At 38.9% G+C, this 23,436-nt stretch overlaps 1 protein-coding gene across 6 annotated transcripts in view; it reads right to left on the bottom strand.

Annotated features, from left to right (window-relative positions):
* lgr6 (leucine-rich repeat containing G protein-coupled receptor 6) overlaps positions 1–16,404 on the bottom strand; it is a 69,804-nt gene extending 53,400 nt beyond the window's left edge. Inside the window, exons 1-2 of one of the 6 annotated variants that reach the window (XM_015031163.1) lie at positions 16,161–16,223; positions 11,744–11,861 (exon numbers count right to left, since the gene is read on the bottom strand). In XM_015031163.1, coding sequence (XP_014886649.1) covers positions 11,744–11,808 — 65 coding nt within the window. In that variant the 5' untranslated portion in view covers positions 11,809–11,861; positions 16,161–16,223. Of the gene's footprint in view, positions 1–1,640; positions 2,240–11,727; positions 11,862–15,622; positions 15,719–15,761; positions 15,847–16,160 lie in introns of those variants that run through there. The other 5 variants (XM_015031162.1, XM_015031164.1, XM_015031166.1 and 2 more) reach the window with 5 other exon arrangements.
* Between the last annotated feature and the right edge of the window lie 7,032 nt (positions 16,405–23,436).

Here is a 23,436-nt window from a genome sequence, read left to right as displayed (position 1 = left end):
TTAGGCAACAGCAGGGTGGTGCAAGATAGAACTCTGTAAGATGTCTAAAGTGTCTCTTATTACCTCTAAAGTGGCTGGTAGCTCTTAGATGCATTAGCAGGATATGACAACCTTTCAAACACGTAACCGCACAAATCATCTACAAACTGTGTATTTCACCATTCATGAATTAGTTGTACAACTGAGTCATTTTGTGAAGTTACAAATAGAAATGATTGTAGATGTGTTATTTTTACCTGACTGACGACGAGAGACCAATGTGTGAGAGTGAAAAAGTACATTTTAAACAAATATATGTTCGTGTACAGTAAAGTCCACAAAAGCTTGGAGACAAACAAACACTGAAGCATACATCAGCCCATTTTAACCCTTCTCTATGGCTAGGTTCACACAGCAGGTTTTGATGCTCAATTTCAATATTTGACTGAAATCCCGTCTTTTCTGTGTGTGGTACCAACGAATGACGTGATTGCAAGCAGACTTCTGTGTCCTTCTTCCACATGCCAAGTAGAACAACATTGATGTCACATAGCAGCACACTGTGTGGAAGTAAAAATGGACGTCTCTGGATTGATTTTAAAGTTATTCAGCAAAGGGAGCTGACAGTATTTTGACAAGCTCATAACAAGACAATGGAAGCGAATAAAAAGAGAGCACAACTAACAACAATGGCTTTTTGTGGAGCATTGACTGCAAGGTCTGTAGAGAAGTTTGTACGAACAAAATGTCCCAAATTATACAAAACGGAGCTGTCTGCATGTCATTTTGTACCCACCAGAAGAACATTTCCTACCTTCTGAACATAATCTGCTGCGAAGAAACAAAGTTATTTACGCCTTTACTTGATATCTACTCGCTAAAGTTTGCCTAGTTATTTTTGATTTAATCAGGATTCATAATCTGTCATTTTTCATGTGGTTCAGTTGCCAATGAAACATCTATAAGAAAATAGAATGTAATTGAAAGAAACAATTGCGTACATTAAATTTTAACATTTTTATAACAATTTATCTCAGTAATCTATTAAAAAACAACTTTATGGAAAAAAGATGTGAATTGAAAATAGGCAGGGGGAAATGAAAACACGCAGGTATGAAATGGACGTACTAATTGGCAAAGGAGAGAAATTAAGCCCAAACCATGCAGAAGCCATGCTCAACTCCAATGCATGTGAGCACACACACACAGATGCACAAATATCCATAGTCTCCAGTTGGTGTTGAGAAACCTGACACTAAAAGTGCTTTGGTTATTTACCCGTAGTGGACAGCACAACACACTCACTTGAACACGCACGCACACACACACACACACACACACGCCGTCACTTGTTCTTACATTGATACGTTGAGCTGCAGTTGCTCTGGTTCCAGTTTTAACATAATGTGTGTTATGCCAGTGACTGGTCGCCACACATGCAACCATTATTGCAGTAATACAGTTTCTAACGGCGTTTTGAATATAAAGTTTCCATCATAAAAAATAAGCCAGATGTTTAGATGATGATAACGGTGGAAGTACAACCACGCAGCCAAAGAGCCATTAAAACACTTCAAGAGATCCATAAATTTAAAGGTATTTAAGTAAAACCATGTCTGATCAGGCGGTAAAACATTCTTTAACTTCAAGATGTTACCTACAGGTATGTGGTGAAAGGGCTCAGGCCCGCCGGCACAGATGACAGACCCATCTCCGAGCAGTCCACCATGATAAAAATGCCATCTTCTTCGCACTGGCAAGGGGCCGGGCAAGCTGCCTCAGACTCCTGTCTTTCTTGGACCTGTCCGTGCCCCCACGCTCCAGGGGTGGAACCCCATTTTCCTCCAGCAGCACAGAGAAGCAGTACGCCAAGCAGCATGTTTGTCCGTCCACCTGTCTGCATCTACACCTGCAAAGAGCTTCCCCTCTGTCCTATGAAATGTCTTACAAGGCAGCTGTGATAAATGGTTTCCTCTCAGATGTTCCTGTCCTCCTTTTTTTTTCTTTTTGTTACTGCTTTTCCTCCCAGTGGGTTGTCCACACTGTAAATCTGTCCTGTCAGAAGTTCTGCTTCTTCATCTCCATTAATCTGCTTGTCTCCCAGCTTTTACTTTACTCCCCTAGGGTTTCACTTAATCTTAACTTCCCTTCCTCCTTCCGTCTCCCTTCCTAAATCTTTTCTCTACACTGTCTTTCTCCTCCTGCTAGATTCAGTATCTCTCCCTCTGTCTATCTCTGTCTGAATATATATCTGTTGCTCTGTGCCTCTCTCTCCTTACCTATTGTAGAAGGAGTGAATGAGCCAGCCCCATTGGCCCACAATTTAGGGATGGGCTGGAGCATCTCCGGAAAGTGGGAGGGGCCCGCACTTCTCAAACTCCCAACTCTTCCCTCTCTTTTTCCCCTTTCCTTCCCCCCTCCTTCTAATTTTGCTCTGCCTTGAAGCTTGGTCTGAGCACAGAGGGTGAGAAAGTTAACTTTCCAAGGGGAGATGGGAGCAACAGAGTGCAGATAATAAAGCAGAGTGATCCTGACCTACAGAGGAATAAGAGTTTTTTTTGTTGTTTTTTTTTTTTTTTAGGATAAGGACTAAAACAGCTGAATGAACTTGTGAAAGAGCTGCAGCAGTTCAGTGTGTGACTGGCGGCGACCATGTGGAGAAAACTGAAATTATGACACTTCAGCACCCTTCAGTTCCCAGAAGGAGCCGAATCTAGTGTCTCGTAAGTTGCACCTTCTCAGGTTCCCCCCGCCGGAATGTCACATTCACACACACAGAGAAACACATGCACACACACGTATGAATGCCCAGAGATAAGTAGCAGATTGTGACTGACTTACGCAAAANTTTTTTTTTTTTTTTTAATTTTTTTTTTTTGTTTAATTCTAGAAGCTCAACACCCACCTCTTTAACAGATCCCGTCATCATTGAGTTTGCGCTGATTTAGTCATGCCATATTTGCACACAAAGCCATTCTTTCTCACTGTTGGAAACTGTGGCAGATTCCCTTTGAATATTTCTCTGGACAAGCCCTCACTTCTGTCACTATAACCAAGCAATACAAATTCTGAAAATCCTTAATGTCCTTAGGCAGGATAAAACGTAATCCTGCCCACAGGAAGTAAATAAAACAATCTCCCTTTTATCAGCAGCAGTAGGAACTACAAACTTTCCATTGACTACACATGTAAAAAAAAGACATAGAAAACATGTTCAAGGTGCAACATGCACACAAACGCATACATGCACATATACATATATTTAGTAGTACACTTGATAGTGCTATTTTTTTTTACTAACTGCTCCTGATTGAACTGGTGTAACTGCAACAGGTTTCTGTGCTATGCTGCTCGATTGTGGTGGGTCACAATTCTCTTTCTGATATTTTGCCTATTTTTTGTTGGGTTTTTTTTTTTCAGTGATGGCAAACAAGGAAGTAGTGAGTTTGATGTGTTGTCATAAAATACATCTGCATTCACTTAATTAAAAATGTGTGAATTAAAAGCTTACAAAGCCATTGCATCATTACCACCATGGGTTTCCCAAATGACTTAAAGGCATAACTTTTTTGTTTGCTCAATAACCTGCAGCAAGACACCCGGGTGCCATTTTTCCATTGTATTTTCCGGGGCTGAGGGTTAAGGAGTTAAAAAAAATAATCAAAAACAAAATCTTCTCTTGTTATTCAGGCATTTAGCAAATAAAAATCATTGTGGTACTCCAAACTGAACTACATATAGAAATGATTTGCCTCATTTAATGTCAGACAGTGAGAGGGGAAAAAAAGAAACACTTATTTGTCTTTGTATAGTGTACGTAAGTTGTTGGCTTCCACTATACAGGGGTTCTTTGACTAAGAGTTAAAACCTAAACACTGCATGTATTTAAACTTTCACAGTGAAATCTGATTATTGCAGGCTCCCAAGATATTCACAGAGTAAGACATCATTCAAGCAGAGTCACTTATAAGGTCACTTATTTCATAAACTATCCTAACCTGCTGCTCTTGAAACACCTCATGAGAACTCTACAAGTCAGGATTTCACTTTTATCACTTCAGTATCGCAGAGTGTTGGTAATCTTCCATCTGAAGGCTTGCACCGTGAAGACATTTGACAGATGTGCTTTTAGGCAACAGCAGGGTGGTGCAAGATAGAACTCTGTAAGATGTCTAAAGTGTCTCTTATTACCTCTAAAGTGGCTGGTAGCTCTTAGATGCATTAGCAGGATATGACAACCTTTCAAACACGTAACCGCACAAATCATCTACAAACTGTGTATTTCACCATTCATGAATTAGTTGTACAACTGAGTCATTTTGTGAAGTTACAAATAGAAATGATTGTAGATGTGTTATTTTTACCTGACTGACGACGAGAGACCAATGTGTGAGAGTGAAAAAGTACATTTTAAACAAATATATGTTCGTGTACAGTAAAGTCCACAAAAGCTTGGAGACAAACAAACACTGAAGCATACATCAGCCCATTTTAACCCTTCTCTATGGCTAGGTTCACACAGCAGGTTTTGATGCTCAATTTCAATATTTGACTGAAATCCCGTCTTTTCTGTGTGTGGTACCAACGAATGACGTGATTGCAAGCAGACTTCTGTGTCCTTCTTCCACATGCCAAGTAGAACAACATTGATGTCACATAGCAGCACACTGTGTGGAAGTAAAAATGGACGTCTCTGGATTGATTTTAAAGTTATTCAGCAAAGGGAGCTGACAGTATTTTGACAAGCTCATAACAAGACAATGGAAGCGAATAAAAAGAGAGCACAACTAACAACAATGGCTTTTTGTGGAGCATTGACTGCAAGGTCTGTAGAGAAGTTTGTACGAACAAAATGTCCCAAATTATACAAAACGGAGCTGTCTGCATGTCATTTTGTACCCACCAGAAGAACATTTCCTACCTTCTGAACATAATCTGCTGCGAAGAAACAAAGTTATTTACGCCTTTACTTGATATCTACTCGCTAAAGTTTGCCTAGTTATTTTTGATTTAATCAGGATTCATAATCTGTCATTTTTCATGTGGTTCAGTTGCCAATGAAACATCTATAAGAAAATAGAATGTAATTGAAAGAAACAATTGCGTACATTAAATTTTAACATTTTTATAACAATTTATCTCAGTAATCTATTAAAAAACAACTTTATGGAAAAAAGATGTGAATTGAAAATAGGCAGGGGGAAATGAAAACACGCAGGTATGAAATGGACGTACTAATTGGCAAAGGAGAGAAATTAAGCCCAAACCATGCAGAAGCCATGCTCAACTCCAATGCATGTGAGCACACACACACATACACAGATGCACAAATATCCATAGTCTCCAGTTGGTGTTGAGAAACCTGACACTAAAAGTGCTTTGGTTATTTACCCGTAGTGGACAGCACAACACACTCACTTGAACACGCACGCACACACACACACACACACACACGCCGTCACTTGTTCTTACATTGATACGTTGAGCTGCAGTTGCTCTGGTTCCAGTTTTAACATAATGTGTGTTATGCCAGTGACTGGTCGCCACACATGCAACCATTATTGCAGTAATACAGTTTCTAACGGCGTTTTGAATATAAAGTTTCCATCATAAAAAATAAGCCAGATGTTTAGATGATGATAACGGTGGAAGTACAACCACGCAGCCAAAGAGCCATTAAAACACTTCAAGAGATCCATAAATTTAAAGGTATTTAAGTAAAACCATGTCTGATCAGGCGGTAAAACATTCTTTAACTTCAAGATGTTACCTACAGGTATGTGGTGAAAGGGCTCAGGCCCGCCGGCACAGATGACAGACCCATCTCCGAGCAGTCCACCATGATAAAAATGCCATCTTCTTCGCACTGGCAAGGGGCCGGGCAAGCTGCCTCAGACTCCTGTCTTTCTTGGACCTGTCCGTGCCCCCACGCTCCAGGGGTGGAACCCCATTTTCCTCCAGCAGCACAGAGAAGCAGTACGCCAAGCAGCATGTTTGTCCGTCCACCTGTCTGCATCTACACCTGCAAAGAGCTTCCCCTCTGTCCTATGAAATGTCTTACAAGGCAGCTGTGATAAATGGTTTCCTCTCAGATGTTCCTGTCCTCCTTTTTTTTTCTTTTTGTTACTGCTTTTCCTCCCAGTGGGTTGTCCACACTGTAAATCTGTCCTGTCAGAAGTTCTGCTTCTTCATCTCCATTAATCTGCTTGTCTCCCAGCTTTTACTTTACTCCCCTAGGGTTTCACTTAATCTTAACTTCCCTTCCTCCTTCCGTCTCCCTTCCTAAATCTTTTCTCTACACTGTCTTTCTCCTCCTGCTAGATTCAGTATCTCTCCCTCTGTCTATCTCTGTCTGAATATATATCTGTTGCTCTGTGCCTCTCTCTCCTTACCTATTGTAGAAGGAGTGAATGAGCCAGCCCCATTGGCCCACAATTTAGGGATGGGCTGGAGCATCTCCGGAAAGTGGGAGGGGCCCGCACTTCTCAAACTCCCAACTCTTCCCTCTCTTTTTCCCCTTTCCTTCCCCCCTCCTTCTAATTTTGCTCTGCCTTGAAGCTTGGTCTGAGCACAGAGGGTGAGAAAGTTAACTTTCCAAGGGGAGATGGGAGCAACAGAGTGCAGATAATAAAGCAGAGTGATCCTGACCTACAGAGGAATAAGAGTTTTTTTTGTTGTTTTTTTTTTTTTTTAGGATAAGGACTAAAACAGCTGAATGAACTTGTGAAAGAGCTGCAGCAGTTCAGTGTGTGACTGGCGGCGACCATGTGGAGAAAACTGAAATTATGACACTTCAGCACCCTTCAGTTCCCAGAAGGAGCCGAATCTAGTGTCTCGTAAGTTGCACCTTCTCAGGTTCCCCCCGCCGGAATGTCACATTCACACACACAGAGAAACACATGCACACACACGTATGAATGCCCAGAGATAAGTAGCAGATTGTGACTGACTTACGCAAAACAACTGCTAGATTCATTTCACATATGCTCGAGTATGGTTTTCTGAAGAAATGCAGCTGAATTTCAAACTATAAAATACTGGGTTTTTGAGACCATGATAAATACTTTCACAACTTTTTCAACTATGTCACATATATCTTGTACAATTCACCTGAAAAACATATTGGGCAGAAAATCAAGGAATAACAGAGTTATATTCAACAGTACAGTGAAAGCAGTCATCCAGTACTGGAGAAAATTTAAGATAATGGTAACGTATCAAGCGCTGAATGAACCATCAAAAAAAAAAAGAAAAAAAAGAAAAAAGAAATGGGATTAGTCAAGGAGCCTGAGAAAAGCATGACGGCAATACTGATGAACATTTGTTTGACAACAATATCCCACAACCTCCATAAGTTGACTAAGAAGTAGGTGTGTAAGGCAGAATTATTTTTCTTCCAAAGAAAACAGCCTGGCTAAAATGTGGCAAAATTTTGATTCAATTGTAATAATAATAATAAAAAAAAATAAATAAAAAAAAAACATTCACAAAGTGAATTGTAAACTTTTGACCAGAATTCTGAGAGGAAAATTTGATAACGCATAGCCACAGTGAAACATGAAGGTAGAATCATCATGCTTTGGGCTTACTTTTCTTTCGACGGAACTATAATTTCTGTCAAGGTAAATTAAATCATAAGCAGTTGTTAATGCCAGTCACTTTTGACTCAAAACCTGTAATTTAGATAGAATATTTTTTTTTTGTCTGGGCTGACAAATGGTGTCATGTTTATAACAATATAAAAAGCTAAATGGACATGAATTCATTTTCTGTAGCTATTTGTTGTAACGTAATATGAAGAGGGAATTTGTTGTGAATTAAAGCAATATTAATGTAGGGCACAATTACAACCAGTTTACCAAGATGAATGTAATGTTAATGTAACGACAGAATGTAGTAATAGGTCATCTAAAAAGAAAGCTTGTTTATAATCTTGGATCACTGACCATAACCTCTGACCTATTTGTATATGATTGGTCATTGAAAGGGACTTAATGTGCTTTTTAACAAAAACTGTTAATAAATGTTTAGGTTATTAGTTTATTTAAAACATCACAATGTGCAAGACGGATTAATAAAAGATGCATCGCGCCAGATTTAGCTTAAGCGAGTTTCCATCTGTAGTCCCTGAGCAGAAGAGCCAATAATACAGTCTAAAATTATAAAACATACATTAAAAGTCTCCATATGCCCTCCATTACAGCAGTATAAACAGTAAACACCAAACTTCTGTTCTAGAATCACTACAGTCAAGACTACAGAACAAATTTAGTTCTAAAATGAATGTTGCATCTCACTTTTAGCGAGTGGCATACATAGGGTTAAACACAGAAATGGTAAATAAAGATCCTGTACGTAGGATCTCTGTACTGCTTCATTCTTGACACAGGTGGTTCCTATACGTGACAGGAGGTTGCACACCATCCACATAATAATTCTATAGTTTAAAAAAAGACGACCAGTTATGACAATCAGGCAGAGCTTGTATTATTTATTCCCATTTCATTTCTCAGTACTATCATCCTGCAGCTGGTTCATAAAAGTAAAACACCTCAGAATTCCTCCTCATCTCTTCAGTTCTGGTGATGCTTTATGAGGAATTACGTCGTCTTCCATAAGCTAGTATAAACCAAGCGGTTGGCCTCATAAAAGCTGGTGCATTTCTTAGAAAGTCGAAAGCTGGGGCTGAGGTGTACAGGCGGCAGGGGCTTTCATGTTGTAACATCAGTGTGTTGATGGCACACAAGCACAGATGTGAATAGATGAAAAACCAAAACAAGGACGTAACGCGCAAGTTCGTAACTACCAAACTTGTGGAGCTGGGATGCAGGCTTATCAAAAAAATAAAGCCTCACAGCCTAAAATATATGCATTCATAAAGGTTTGTCTTCCCTGTTGCTCTGTCTTTCTCTTAACTTTTCTTCTTTCTCCACAATCCTCTAGCCTGAATAGTTTCTCATTAATTAATTAACATTCCTATGCCACAATGTTTTCTGAGGAGCCTTTGTTATGGCCCCACAAAAACTCTTTCAGAGCAGTTCTTCACAATGTCCCTCTCTCTTACTCACACTCTCTCGTGCTCTCTCTTCTTCCTCCTTTTTCTTCATATCTGTAGTGGAAGTTCTGTCGGTGCTCCAACTGTCAGTTGATTTTTTTTTCTTTTACCTACTCGTCAAATACACATGGTTTCTCTGATCAAAGGCATGTTTAGCAGGATCTTGAAGTTGGCCGATGCACAAGCAGGCACACAGTTTTACCCGCTGGCATTAACATGTGTGTACAAACTTAAAAAAAAACAACAACAAAAAAAACATGCACATGTTCTTTATACACCTGCAAATTTTTTCCCTCTTTGGCTTTGCACCTCCAACCTTCTGGCACACTAAAACTCTGTCATTTTTTTTTAAATGCTCTTTGATTATCTGGCCTCTGGGGGCCCCTAAAACACACAGAGTGCTCTGTAAAAGAAAACTGCATGTTTGGTCTCCTGCCTGTCTGTGTTTCTCTTTTTTACTGGCTTCTCTTGTTTTCCTGTTTTGATCCTGTCTTTTCAGTTTGCATGGCTCCTCATACAGCTGTGAATGTCAAACAGGATTTGGTCAGATTGAACGTGTTCTTGCAGTTCACGGATGAGTGTGTGCACTCAGAAGGGAGGCACCACAAATCAGTGTAGCAGCAGAATTTACTAATATTTAATCATTTCGACACGAAGGAGTATTGATGGATGAGCACGGAAATTTTTCTTACAAATTACTGTTATAGATTAGATTATATAATGAACAGACGTGACAATTTTTTTCCCTGGAAAAGTAAGTTTTTTAATTCCCATAAGAAACTGTAACGCAAACTTAACCTGCTGTGTTGTTGACAAATTGTGAATGATGCAGGTCAACATACTAGAGGAGAGCAATGAAGCAGAATCCACACACAAAAGCGTATTAGTATCTCTTTGCGAAGTTATTTTCTTTTCCCATCGCAAACAATTACAGTGTAATTTGGTCTTGGTGACTCTGAAATAGACAAATCACCAGGTTTAACCTGTGGAAGGATGAATAAACAAATACTGAAGAAAGTGAAATCCAAGTATATATACTTTTTTTGCATGTTTCTGTGATTTGCTGGATTTTGACAGGGTTTTAAACATTTCTTCATACCTTCAGCTGGTCTGTGATGATGCTGATTTCAAACTGTATGAGACAGTCGCATATTCACTTGAGAATGATGCGTAACAAGTAAAGGCTTGAGGCAACTGAGAGCATTTATGTTTGCCTCAAATCTTCATGTCAGGAAGTTTGACCAAAGGACTTCTCTAGATGTTGCTGTCAAAGGCCAAAGTACTTTGGCAGGGTGAATAGGTTCTGCTTTTGTGTAAACAGCATCTATCTTCTGGTTAGGTTGCTTTTCAGCATGTAATGCCATTTTATAATATTTTGTGGTAAGCATCCAGTCAGGCAAAGCATCTTCTCATTACTGACATTATTAATCCTGTGCGTAGGACGTTTTAAATAAACTATGATTGTACAATTTTGCAGGATCGTGGATATAAATTACTCTATAAGGATGTTTAAAGCTACTGTCAGATCTGTCCTTGGTATTTTCTACGACAGAAGCTGTCACAAGAAGCCATTGATTTCTCCGTTTTTAATTGGTCTGCTTATTAGCTTGACAGAGATGGACTCTTTGAAAGCTTCACAAGTGAGCTGGGTTTATTAAAAAAAAAAAAAATCTGCACAAAAATCTAAAAACAATGTGAACTGTCACAATGAAAACTCAAACCATGATATTTGTACCACTGCTGAGGCTTTTGGTCAGCAGTGGTACAAAAGCCACTGCTGACCAGTGGTGCAGTGGTACAAAAGCAGTGGCTTGCATACTGCATGTATGTGAGCTGCAAACTAGGGTTTGCAGCTCACATACATGCAGAGCTGCAAACCTTTGTAGCAAAGCCTTAATGTGGATTTACCCTACACCGTTTCTTTCTCACACTTTATCTCCTTCCTGCGCAAACTATCAAACAGTCTGCATCAGATCAAAGTTAATGCCCTGTCCTCCCCCTTTCCACTGTGCTCCCCAGGCTGTAAACACTATCCAAGCAACAGCAGCCTTGAAGACACAAAGACAAGTAGCTACCCGACACCTGACTCTAACTTGAGAGCACTCAGCATGGTCTACCTGGGAATAAAATAAACTTACCGAGGGCTACCTGAGCTCCTTTCACGGGGAGAACAGAGAAAGTTGCCGCACAATCAGCAAGTACCCCCACTCAAACCACACACACTCCGTATCGCTTTGTTCCTTTGCAACCATGTTCTTGGATGTGCATCATCCACTTGTGTCTCAGCAAGTTACAAACTGAGAATATATTATTGTGACATAGGTGTGTGTATTTCTGCCAATTTAAAGTTTTCTTCATCTGTGCCTGCATCTAAAGGTATTTATGCACACCTGGGGTGCAGAGGCAATTGAAGGCCAACTCAGGTATACTCAGCGGAAGCAAGTGAGACGCCATGGGTTGCCGTGGCGGCAACCTAGGTGTGTACTCTGTCTTTTCATGTGAAAGCACCTGAAAGCCAACAAAAGATCCCTCTTCTTCCCCCCTCTTCCCCCCTCCTCCCTTCCTTTCTGCATCTCACAGCACAAAAGACAGGAATGAATGAAAGGACAGGAGAGGAAGGGGGATGAGGTAAGAGTTTGAAGACAAGAGGGTGGAGCAAAAGAGCTTCTCAAACCTTTTACAGGACATACCACCTGAGAAATGGATTACCATTGTTGGCTCCACGCTTGTGACTGACATAAAAAGGTCTTTGAGGAGACTTCCGATGATATCATGGATGGAAAGCCAGCCAAGCTTCTCAGCTCTTGATAATACGCCGTAAGTTTCCCTGGAATCAAACAAGAATAGTCTGAGAAATTTCACAACTGGTGTAATGTTGATGTGGGCAGCAGAAGTGGCAGAGGTGGAAATTGTAAGAGTGAGATGCAAGATGAAGAAGACATAAACAGGAAACACGAGGACCACTGCATTCAGATGATGGCAATGAAAACCAGTCCAGATTATGCAATAAGCAAGGAAATAAAGCAACTGCAAAAATAGAAGCTCTTCAAGGAGTTCAAGGAATTCTTTGCAGAGCATCAGCATTACTGTACCAAAATAAATTAGATATAGACTCGACTGACGTAACTGGAGGAGTGGGGAATGGAGACTAATGCAGCTCTCTCTATGTTCCTGCCACAACATTTGGTCAGAGGAAAGGGTGCTCGCTGCGTTGGATTGGCCGTGCCAGGATCCCTTACAGTGGAGCAATTGAGCAGCAGCATCATATGTCAAAAAATATGCTTTAAGAATTCTGCTGATCTTTGGAATAAACCTGAATAATCACACGGTACAAAACTGACACACTAGCAGGATTGTTTCACAATTGTTTACGTGTCTGTTAATCTGGGTAAACTCCCATAATGGAAAATTGATTAATGTAGACATTTTTTTAAATAATTCTTTACTATGTTGGGCTTATTTTGAATGACATTTTTTGCTATTATAAGTCTGATTGTCAGCACTGAATTAATAGCCTCATTTAGAAGAAGGATTACCCTGCAATCTTCCAACAGGATCAAAGCAGAGTAGAGAAGCAAGCATGTTTTGGCTTTGTTTGTTCTTGCTTTAGTTCTGTTTGTAATAGTTTTCACATCTGCTCACAGGGCTTCTACGGTCTTTTGATCATTTGTGAATCCCAATAGAGTAAAATCAGCATCATTGAATACAAATGTCTTAAATTATCCCAAGTAATTAAGGTAATATCCAAAATTATAAAAGAAAATTAAAGCTGCAAGCAGCGTATGGCCCTCGCAGCTCAGCGATGCTCCAGCCTCGTGGCGACCGCGGGGGCTGCGGCGACGCCACTTGCTCGCCACATAGACACGCTTGCGCAGTTCGCACACCCGTCCACTAGGCGATATGCATCGATGCGTCCAGCAGCGCTCCCCGATGACACACGAAAAATTTGGTGCAGATCGGCTGCTGTAGTGAGGAGATATAGCTGATGGAATAACCTTCCATCATATAACCGCTTCTAAAGAAGCGGTTACATGTTTTACAGTCATCTGAAGTCATCTCGGTGGTTTCCAGGCAGCCATCAATTGCCTCTAAGAATAAGCTAAAGTACCTCGCTTATGGAAGTTGGTCCACATGGGAGGGCGAGCTGATGGAATAACCTTCCATCAGCTATGGAAGGTTCGCAGTAGAGTCGAATTACAATTTAATGCTATTGGGGTTTTTCGAGGTTCACAAAAGTCAATCATAAAAAGTTTGGTGCAAATCGGATGATGCATGTATGATTTAGACATTTTTACTTGCTTGTATCCAATGTTTCTTGTGTTTAAAGCTTGTGATATTAACGCGTGACCACAGTTTTTACATATTTAATATCTTCCACACTTTATATGAAGTGTAATTTGTTATGCGACTTTATTTGTAACAGGTGTATTGAAAAAGAACGGTTCAGATTTGACAAAATAAGTCCCCCAAAAAAAATCTAATATTACAGTGAAAATTGATCCCTACAAAATAATGACATAAAGAGGCACTTAATTCCGACCGGACTCGATCAGTCGTAGCACACCCACTACAGGATAATTGGTTACGATTATCGCAAGTGACAATCTTAGAACGCTGAATGTTCTGAGATTATTGTAAGGGCAAAACCAGGGCAAAAAATCTTGTAGTGTGAACTGAGCCTTATGCTTAGCACAGCATTGGAACAATTTATATACTCGACAAAACCACAAGAATATCACTTACTTCATCGGAATATTTTTTTAAATGAAAAGCTATAGATGTATGCGCTAATCCTTTTATTAGAATATCATACAAACGTGTTTGTAAGAATACAACAGTATCAGACAGCAGAAACAGGTTTATATTACAATTAAATTGAACACAGACATCTACAAATACAGATCACCGCAACTCTTTTTTGCACATTAATCCGTTCTATGACAGACTTTATCAGATGCAGCGCAGCCACAATGTGTCCACCGAACTGAAATAATATATGCTTAATATACACTAATATTATACCCTATTACACAGCTTCAATCCCACATAGTATCACTACCAACATCTATTTAGCAAGGTTTAATAAAAAATAAAAAATAAAAAAAAGAGTAGAATTAAACTAAAATAAAACAATTTTCACACAGACTTGACGCATCTGCCAATTTTGGTGAATTTGTGAATATGATAAAGCCTCCAAAAAGCCAATTCATTTGACAGAAGCATAATAATAAACACTATGATTACAATAGGCATTTGCAGCGCTTAGCTGCTCGGGTCTAATTATTCAAGCCATATCCCTCTAGGAAATCCACCTTTCTTCTCAGTTGTATGTTAAGGATTGGTGGATATGTTTGAGCTCATAGCTTTAGGAACTTAATTATTACCCTAAATGTCAAACTTAACGCCCCTAACAACAAAAGGAGCTAATTCTCAAAGCCAGTAGTTGGTCCCTATTCCTTTTGTTGTTAGTTGTGTCAGTGTTTGATCTAAGATGGAAAAACTCAGTCTATTCTTGGATTGGTCATTTATTTAATAATATGGTAAATATAGAGTAGAAGATTGGAAGAACTGGAACAATTGATTTGTGTGATTATTGTGTCGTCTTTATTAATATTCATTTACCAAATGTTTCAGGATTCTAACCATGCCTATGCTCCGAACACAACATAAAATGCTAATGCACACATAGGCAAAGATCTCGCATAATTGCGTTCAGGTCTGCAGACACAAAACTCAAAGGGGAAGAGAGGTGAGGTTCATAAACCTGGGAACACCATCCCAACTGTGAAGTATGGAGGTGACTTCACCATGTTGCGTGGGCGATTTGCTGCAGAAGGGAGTGTTGCATCTCAAAAAAATCAATGGTGCCATGAGGAAAGAACATTATGTGTAAATAATAATGTATCATCTCAAGACATCATCGAGGAAGCTAGAGTGTGGGCACAAATGATTCTTCCAAATGGCAAAAGGCCTGCACAGCACTCTATCAAGTTCAGAGGATCCCAGAGCGCTTCGCACTGCATTGAGTCATTCACACATTCAGTACCAGGTACTGGATCGTAGCATCAGCTGTCCTGGACAGTCTGACAGAGTCGAGGCAGCCACGCACTGACCACCACCAGCAGGGAAGTTTGGTTAAGTGAAAGGACACAGTGAAAGAGACGGACAGAGCAGGTGACCAAACCGGCAACCCACCAATTATGGGACAAACTCCAAATAATACCACCAAATTAGTTACAGCATGGTTTAAGACCACAAAGGCAATGTGTAAGAGCAGTCATCTCCAAGACCAGATCTCAGTGTCACAAAAGAAATTATCAGCAGTGCTTAAAAAATGTGTGTAACCAAGATGGCCTACAAACTTGATTCATTTAAATCGCATGTGACTAGAGAAATTGGTCAAAATGCCAGCAAAAATATTGCAATAACAACATCTAAAATGTACCAAATCATTCATTTTGAAAAGCAAAGCTAAGAAATAACATAGATACACATACATAAAGATTTCTGATTCTATTATGTAGAATTTACTTTTGTGTAGCTTTATATCATGACATAGTGTGATTCCATCACAAAAAACAAACATACCTGGAGTGTTGCTTTGTTTCTTTCATGCATGTTTGATAAATTCTTTCATCTCCTGTGGCAATCATTTGAGGGTACCTGAATGCTTGTGTTACACAGCAGAAAATGATGGGCCTTCTGGTGTAGCATATTAAGTTCAAACTGTGAACAGAAAGCACAGCGGTTATTGTAGCTGCTCCTAATATCTGCTCAGCAATGGCGGACTTCTTCATCCTGCCAGACAGTCAACCGCTAAACACAATAATCAAAGAGCGGCACAACAGTAAACACACTACTCACTACTGACGTCACCACACATCTACTCCAACATAACTTTAAATACATATATTTAGAAAATATTTTGCGGCCATATTACAGCCGACCAACCAAGCACACACGAGAGCGAGCCATTAGCATCATTACTTTAGCCTGGTGCTAACTCCGGCTTCACATTCAGTTCGGCAGTTCAGTTCTGTTGAAGCACCTTTTTTTTCTGCCAGACGGTACTTATCAGAGGCTACTAGCGTTATAATCTATATATATTATTTACGACTCAGCTTACCTGTGAACAGAAAGCACAGCGGTTATTGTAGCTGCTCCTCATGTCTGTTGTAAGCTCTTTTCTCAGCAATGGCGGACTTCTGCCAGAGCGTCAACCGCTGTTGCATACGGCGCTGAGCGCCCTCTGATGGCGAAATTCGTACATTGTTAGATATAATAAATTCTAACGCTAGTTTCTGGCTGTAAGTAATATTTAGCATAAAAATAAAATGGGGGGCTATTATTTTCATGCCTTGTTCTCTTTCATAGTACCACACTTGTTCTCACCAAGAGCCATCTTTTCCACGCAGCCTTCCTCCTCGGAGCTGCAGTCTCTTCCGCCTCGCGAAGCACCCATGCCCTGAACCTTCCCTCGCTCCTTCAGCCTTGTGTTGCAGCAATCAGCAAACATCTGCTGAAACTGTGCATCTGCTGAGCTTATCATAATTGTAAATTACTGCAGCAAAATAGAGGAAAAAAACAACAACAACCTTGCAGCAATTTTCTATCGGCCTCCTATCAGCTTGTTTTCCAAGGCTTGATCGCAGAGCAATTGGAAACTCTTGACAGAGATAAAGAGTTTATGATTTAATTCCTCTCTCTCTTTTTTTCATATGCAAATGGAGAGATGGCTACAAATAAGATTGATATTACTTCGTAGTAAGTTGGTATTTGCTTTGATTTGACCAGTTTTTCATTTATTGTGCAATAGCTAAAACAGAACATGAGAGGGAGCTCCTTCCTCATTACTAAGTGGAATCCCTATAGAAAAGCAAAGATTTCCTCTAAAATCTCCCTACCTGGTATTTCTGGGTATGAAAATAGACACTTAGCTATATATTTTTACTCAAGCCCAAGCTTGTTGGGTAGTTAAATAATTTTGGAAAGCTTTCAAAGCATGAGGTGAATCATTCTAAAGACTTTTGTCTGCTTCTCACTTTCGTGCAGCAAACAAAAATGAAACATAGCCATCTTGGCATTTGATCTTGGCTTTGCTTAGTTTCTCTGCACACAGCACAAGGGTTAAAAAAAAAAAAAAAAGCTGACTAAAACAGGCAGGTCTACACATGACCAGCAGCAAATCAAGAGATGTAACACTTTGTTTGTTGCTATTCTGAGCAGAGCTACAGGCACTGCAATCACAGCAATGTATTTTTGGGTGAGTGTGATGGTGTGTATGCGTGTATGTGTAATTGTTACACTTGGTTCTGTCTCCATAAAAAGCTGATTGGTCTTGGAAAGCAGTTCAACTCTGTAGCCACGACTAACTGGTCATGTCTGCGTGTGTGTGTGTAGATGAGCACTTTTTTCTTCTTCACTGCAGGATCTCATTGATGTGTGCGTGTGTGAACTATTTTCAGATTACGAATAATGCTGTTTTTTCCCTTCTTGTTGTCATGCTCAGGTCTACAAGATTTCAGCTGTTTGGCTGTAGGAGGAGACAGATGTGGAATGTTAGCCATGATGGAAAGAACTGCGCTGTCTCCCCAAAATCTCCTTCATGCAGGACTTAGATAAGACAGCCAGCCGATTTTTGTGGGTAAACACACCAGAATATCAGCCAGCTCTAAACTAAATATAGTGGCAGTTGCAAAATTACAGTTCGTAAATCCTGCGCAAGCTCTACCTTATCATCACTATAATCATGAAAACAATTATAGTATAAATCATCCAGCGCTGCTGCGTGAATCGCTCCTGATTGAAGTTAGTTTTGAATGCAGTGATAAAATATTGCCATCTACTGGCCAGCGTGAAAACAGCAGGACCGCTGCAGACCAAAAAAAAAAAAAAAAAAAAAAAAAAAAAAAAAAAAAAAAAAAACAGGTAATGCTGCGAGTACATCTTTGAGGCTCTGTGCACTTTCTACTTAAAATGGTTAGATGACCAATAAGCATGTAAAACGCTCAAAATGTTGTTCATGACTGGAAAAATAACTACATTAGTCCATTTTTCATATAACAGGCCAAAATCCAAGAGAATTGTCCCCAGTAGTTGTCAACTATGCTATGTGAATTAACTCAACTTTGAAGCTGAACTATCACGATCCAAGTCTTGGTTGTGTTTTTTTTTTCTTCAAACTGGATCTCTGTCCAAAATCCATTTTTCTGACTGATTCTTGTGATGCTTTAAAAAATATCTCAGTCTGTCAAAAATAACAAAAGACACATAAGCACTTTGTATTGCCTTGTTGCTGAAAATGTGCTATATAAATAAAATTACCTTTACCTTTATTTGAGAAACAAAAAAAAAATAGCAGAAACAAAAATTTATTTCTTTAGGGGAGAGCTTTCCAAAGCATACTTTAAAATGATCACTTTCCTATGAAAATCCATAAAGCGTTATTTTGGCAAAAAAAAAAAAAGGAGAAAGAAAGAAAAAGTCACCACCTCTTTTTGTCAAAAGATGTCTGAGGCAATACAACAAAAAAAACATCAAAAATATCTCTTTTAGGAAAAATGACTTAGATCATTATTCTTGTAAGTTGACAATATGTCTTTATGGATTTTGATTTAGGAATTAAAAATATTAACATCAGCATGAACAGCATGAAGGCCAATGGTCTTCATAATTTGTTAAAACACTTTCTACTGTCACAGCTAGTACATGTCACAATAATTCTTCTGCTGCCCACTCAGCACAAATCTCAGACCACATTAGCCAAATTGCATGGACTTAACAAAGCAAACCACCCTGTTCTTCATTCCTTTGACCTCACTCTGGCTTGTGAGCATTTCACCAGACGGGAAGTGACATCTCTGCAGCCGCTCTGACGATGTCATGGTTTTTCGGTGGAAAGAGGAAGCCCGTCACCTGCCATACCAGAGCATCTCTTAGAACGCGCACAAGCTGACGCACTTATCCCTGCTTCCCTGGGCACTCCTGAACCTGAAGAAATCACAGCAGCAGAAAAACCCAAAAGAATGTAGTTCCCATGGATTACTGCAGTGCTGTGTTGTGATATGTCCTCTTTGGAATTTCTTGTTGCAGCGTTATGTTCATATTCTCAGAATGCATAAAAAAAAATTGGGTTCTTTGGGAGGGGGAGGAGGGGGTTTCTGCAGAGGTAGGTTCTCAGATTAAGTCAGAGGCACTTGCTTTAATGCTTTCAGTGTATCTGGGAGCAGCAAATATAATGTGCTGAAACAAGTAGTGGAAAAAGAATTTATAATCCTTAAGCAGAACATTAGTCTCGACTAAAAACTTAGTTTAGTGAAATAGGCCTCTTTCATCATCATTATCTGTGGCAAGTCTCGGCTTGCCAACATTTTCAGTACAAAGCTGTGTGGCATTGTGAACAGTATGCTGCACGCCCTGACTCTGCAAATGTGCTGATGCAAGCACTGTGTGCACATAGTTGCCTCCAGGGATGTAAACTGTAAAACTAATTCAGCACATACGTCTTCAGTTAAAAAAAAAAAAAGAGGTATAACCACCAGGTCAAATCACTCCTAAAAACAGATGTGTATTCAAAGACTCCTGATCAGCAGTCATAGTCAAATTATTCAGGAAGAGACAGTTATTTTTATGAACTTCCTCAGAGATGCAAAAGTGAAATTGGCAATGAGTATATCTTACTCTGAAAATCAAAGGAACTCCAGTTAAACATAACTCAGGAGTTTTGCAAGTCTGCATGGAAGTCATTAAATATTTATTTTTCAGTTAGTAATCCATCTGTTTCCTCAGTGTTGCTGTTGGAATAATTGTATGTACAGCTTATGTGTAGAGTGCCATATTTTATTTAAAGAAATTGGTTTGGAGTTTAGCAAATGTTTTGCTTTTTTTTTTTTTTTTTGGCCTGATTCAATAATCAGGCAATTACAGACACAACCCTGCTAAGCTCTGGTTGTGCTGTTCGCTATAGTTCCTATAATCAGACAAAGCCTAACTTGTACATTGAATAATCATTTGATCAGATGATTTTTTTTTATTTTTTATTATTGGTTATTTGCAGACAAGACAACCAGATAGAAGGGGTGTCAACATTTGAAGCAACTTCTGAAAAATCTGTAGGCTATGCCAATTTCTCTCACTTGGTCAACAAAAAGACAACAAAGCAAAACTCTCAAAATGATATTGTGGTTGAGCCGTGACCAACGCCAGAAACGAAATGTCAACTTCTGAAAAGGAGCAGCTGGACTGCTGAGAGCAGAGCAGGTATGAGTTACAGAAAAGAAAAAATGAGCAACATAGCCGTATCTTATATTATCACCAATGTTTATTCTTAACCAGCATTTTTGATCCAACGTTGCACAATGTATTCATGTGACGGGTCATTGGGGTAAGGTTCATATTTGTGATCATCGCATCTTTGAGTTTCGCCGACTGCTTTGTTTTTTTTTCTTAAGAGCAATAAAACTTGAAATGATTTTTTTTTTAGTTCAAAATCACAACAGTTCCCAATGATTGGTGGACTTTATTATAATTACAGATAAAAATGACAAAACAAAATAAAAAAGTAAATCTTTTTGGCTTCAGATCTCTAAGCCCAAGCAATCAAATGCTGCTTTGTAAATACAAAATTACCCATTACCAATAAAAAGCTATTATCTTTACAATAACTGGTGTTTAATTCTGTTTTTAAATGTAAACAAAGCATTTAAACTGTTTATTTTTTTAACTAGCAGTGACCTTTGTGATGCAAAAGTAACTTTTCATGTCATAACGGCTTCTGAAGTTTACAAACGTCACCAATAAGAGTTTATTACTATTGTCACAAGACGACTGATTTTTATGAGTGTTATTATTTTTTCCTGTCCTAATAAATTGTTTTCCTATTATATCATCATTGACCCAACATTACCTGTCCCTGATTCAAGCACTCTGGAGGTGAATTGAGACCATCTCTTTATTGCTATAGATTTTGAACTTTATCTTCAAGTTCAAATTTGCTTATACAGCACATTTAAAAACAACTGGAACAAAGTGCTCTAGATACAGTAGAAAAACAGCATCAAAGTACAAAAGTGAATGTAATAATAAAAAGGCAATACAAACGATATCTCATTAATAATATCTCACGCCATATTAAAAACTAGTAAGCTTTTAATATGTGATTAATATGATTCAACAGATCGAAAACAAAAAAATGGAAAAACAAATCGCTCTTTTTTTAAAAGGAAAACTTTAAGAAGAATAAATAAATAAAATGACCAAAATTTATGCCGTTTGCATCAACATAATCAAAGTTGTACAAGAAAAAAAAAAAAAAAAAAAAAAAAATCCAGTAAGAGAAAACTGTTATCAGTTTGGCAGAAAAGGTTTTTCTGCTTTGTTATAAGTTCATGACATTTTCGTTTACATTTGCTTTTGGTTCTCTGCTATTGACAAAACACATTTAAAAGCAGCCGACACTGACCAAATGGCTGCAGATAAAATCAGCAAAACCCATAAGAGTAAGAAAAATATGAATGCAATCAATAAACAAAATAAGATATAAGACTTCTAGACACTTATAACAATGGGGGAAACATCTATTATAAAGCTAAATTAAAAACCATTGTTTTCTGAGACGAGATTTGATCGTTTGCCTGTTATTCAGGGTTAATCAGCTCCATAATTGAGGTTCTACAGATTCAAAGGCAATTTACAGACACATATTTGCCCATGAATGGCCTTATAAGTAATATCTTAAAATCAGTCCCAAAATGAAAGGGAAACCAGTGCAAATACTAAGCAAACATAATTGTGTTTTGAGCAGCGGGACTCTGGACCGGCTGGAGCCATGAAACTAAACGTTAACTCTTAACACGTTCATGAAAACTTATACAGTCCCAAATTGGGACGAAATAAAAACATGGATTACATTTTTAACAAACAGGAAAGATCAAAAAGTGTTTCTCTTCATAAAAGTTTATAATTTTTGTTACATCAAATCATGATTAAAATCAGGATGCAAGTCTGATTAAAAAAAAACAGAGTCAAAGCTACCTAAATCTTTTTTTTTTTGTTCATTAGATTTAAAGAGAATAGGCAGTTAATTATCACATAACGTGCAGTGATCCTGTTATTTATAAAGAAGCCATTTCCTCTGTAATATGAACGCTCACTAACTGGGCCCATCGCCTTCTACAAGAGTCATTCACAACACAGCGGACAGATGTTACATGAGAGTTTGTTGCTATTGAAGCGAAAAGCGTGGTGAGAAAGAGAGCTATTGTTTTTTCCTCCGGTCCATCCCCATGACAGCTGTGGAGTGGAGGTGTGGGTCTGCAGCCAGGGGGATTCTCCATCGCGCGGCGCGGCCTGCGCTCACAGACAAATATGCAGTGTGATATCAATGTGTGGGCTTTCTTCTCCGGAAAAAAAAAAGGACTGGTTCAGATTAACTCATCAAACACCCTGAAGTCTTCATTGTGTTTTTCTGTTTTGCTTTTTTTGCATAAAAAATAAATAAATAAATAAATCACAGAAATGTTTTATTTCATCCTCGGAGCTCAGATAAAACTCGACTGTCTGCTTATCTCACTGTGAAGACAGATGATTTATGTATGGTCCTCACACTCGAGTTTATGTGTCGCTCCGATAAGGCTGGTAGGCCTGTGTTCATGTCTGCGTGCTTTATGAGTGTTTATTGAGACCACAGCTTGTCGGACTGCCTACTGGAGGACACAAACAATATTCCGTGGGAATGCAGTGTCCCACCAGTTCCCAGTCCCATTCCTTATCTCCAAGCATTCCCACATGAGCAATGTATATTATCTTCAAAAAGCAGGAGCATTTCAACTTGTCGGCTGCTCATAGCCATGTGCAAATGGAATGTCTTTTGTGCCTCCGCTGCAAGGTTGTTAAACTTGCATACAGTTAGATGGCATTGTTGCAAAGATGACTGCTGCAAAAAAAGAAAAAAAAAGAAAAAAAAAAGAATATGCTGCTCTTGTGAGCCAAGAATTAAAAAAAAAAAACATGACAGGAAGCAGAGCCAGAGGGGAAAAAACAAAAATAAAGGTGTGTTAGACTGATAGAGTGTTGGAGAAGGTGGAGACAGCAGCATCAACCTCAGGTTTTGCATATTTTCCCAGCGTCTTTGATACTCAGGTCATTTCCCAACATGAAGTGCAACTGTCTCCTCACCTGCCAGACTGCCTCTCCTAACTCACCTGGCCTGGGAGGCAGGCCCTACTTGTGGGTGTGGACATAAAACAGTTAAAAAACAGTTAAACACTACAGACACTTTAAATGATCTTTTTAACTAACACATCTGTTGCATCCAAACAGTTGTTATTACTCATAGTATAGAATGCCATGAAAATGCGTCACCCCTTAATGCTTTTTTTTTTTTTTTTTTTTAATTTTTTCGC

The sequence above is a fragment of the Poecilia latipinna genome, unplaced genomic scaffold (genome assembly GCF_001443285.1).
Source record: "Poecilia latipinna isolate Pla-1442-1.1 unplaced genomic scaffold, P_latipinna-1.0 Scaffold199, whole genome shotgun sequence".
Classification (NCBI taxonomy): Eukaryota; Metazoa; Chordata; class Actinopteri; order Cyprinodontiformes; family Poeciliidae; genus Poecilia; species Poecilia latipinna.
Note: the sequence above shows the minus strand (reverse complement) of the source record. Positions and strands in the feature narration are given on the sequence as shown.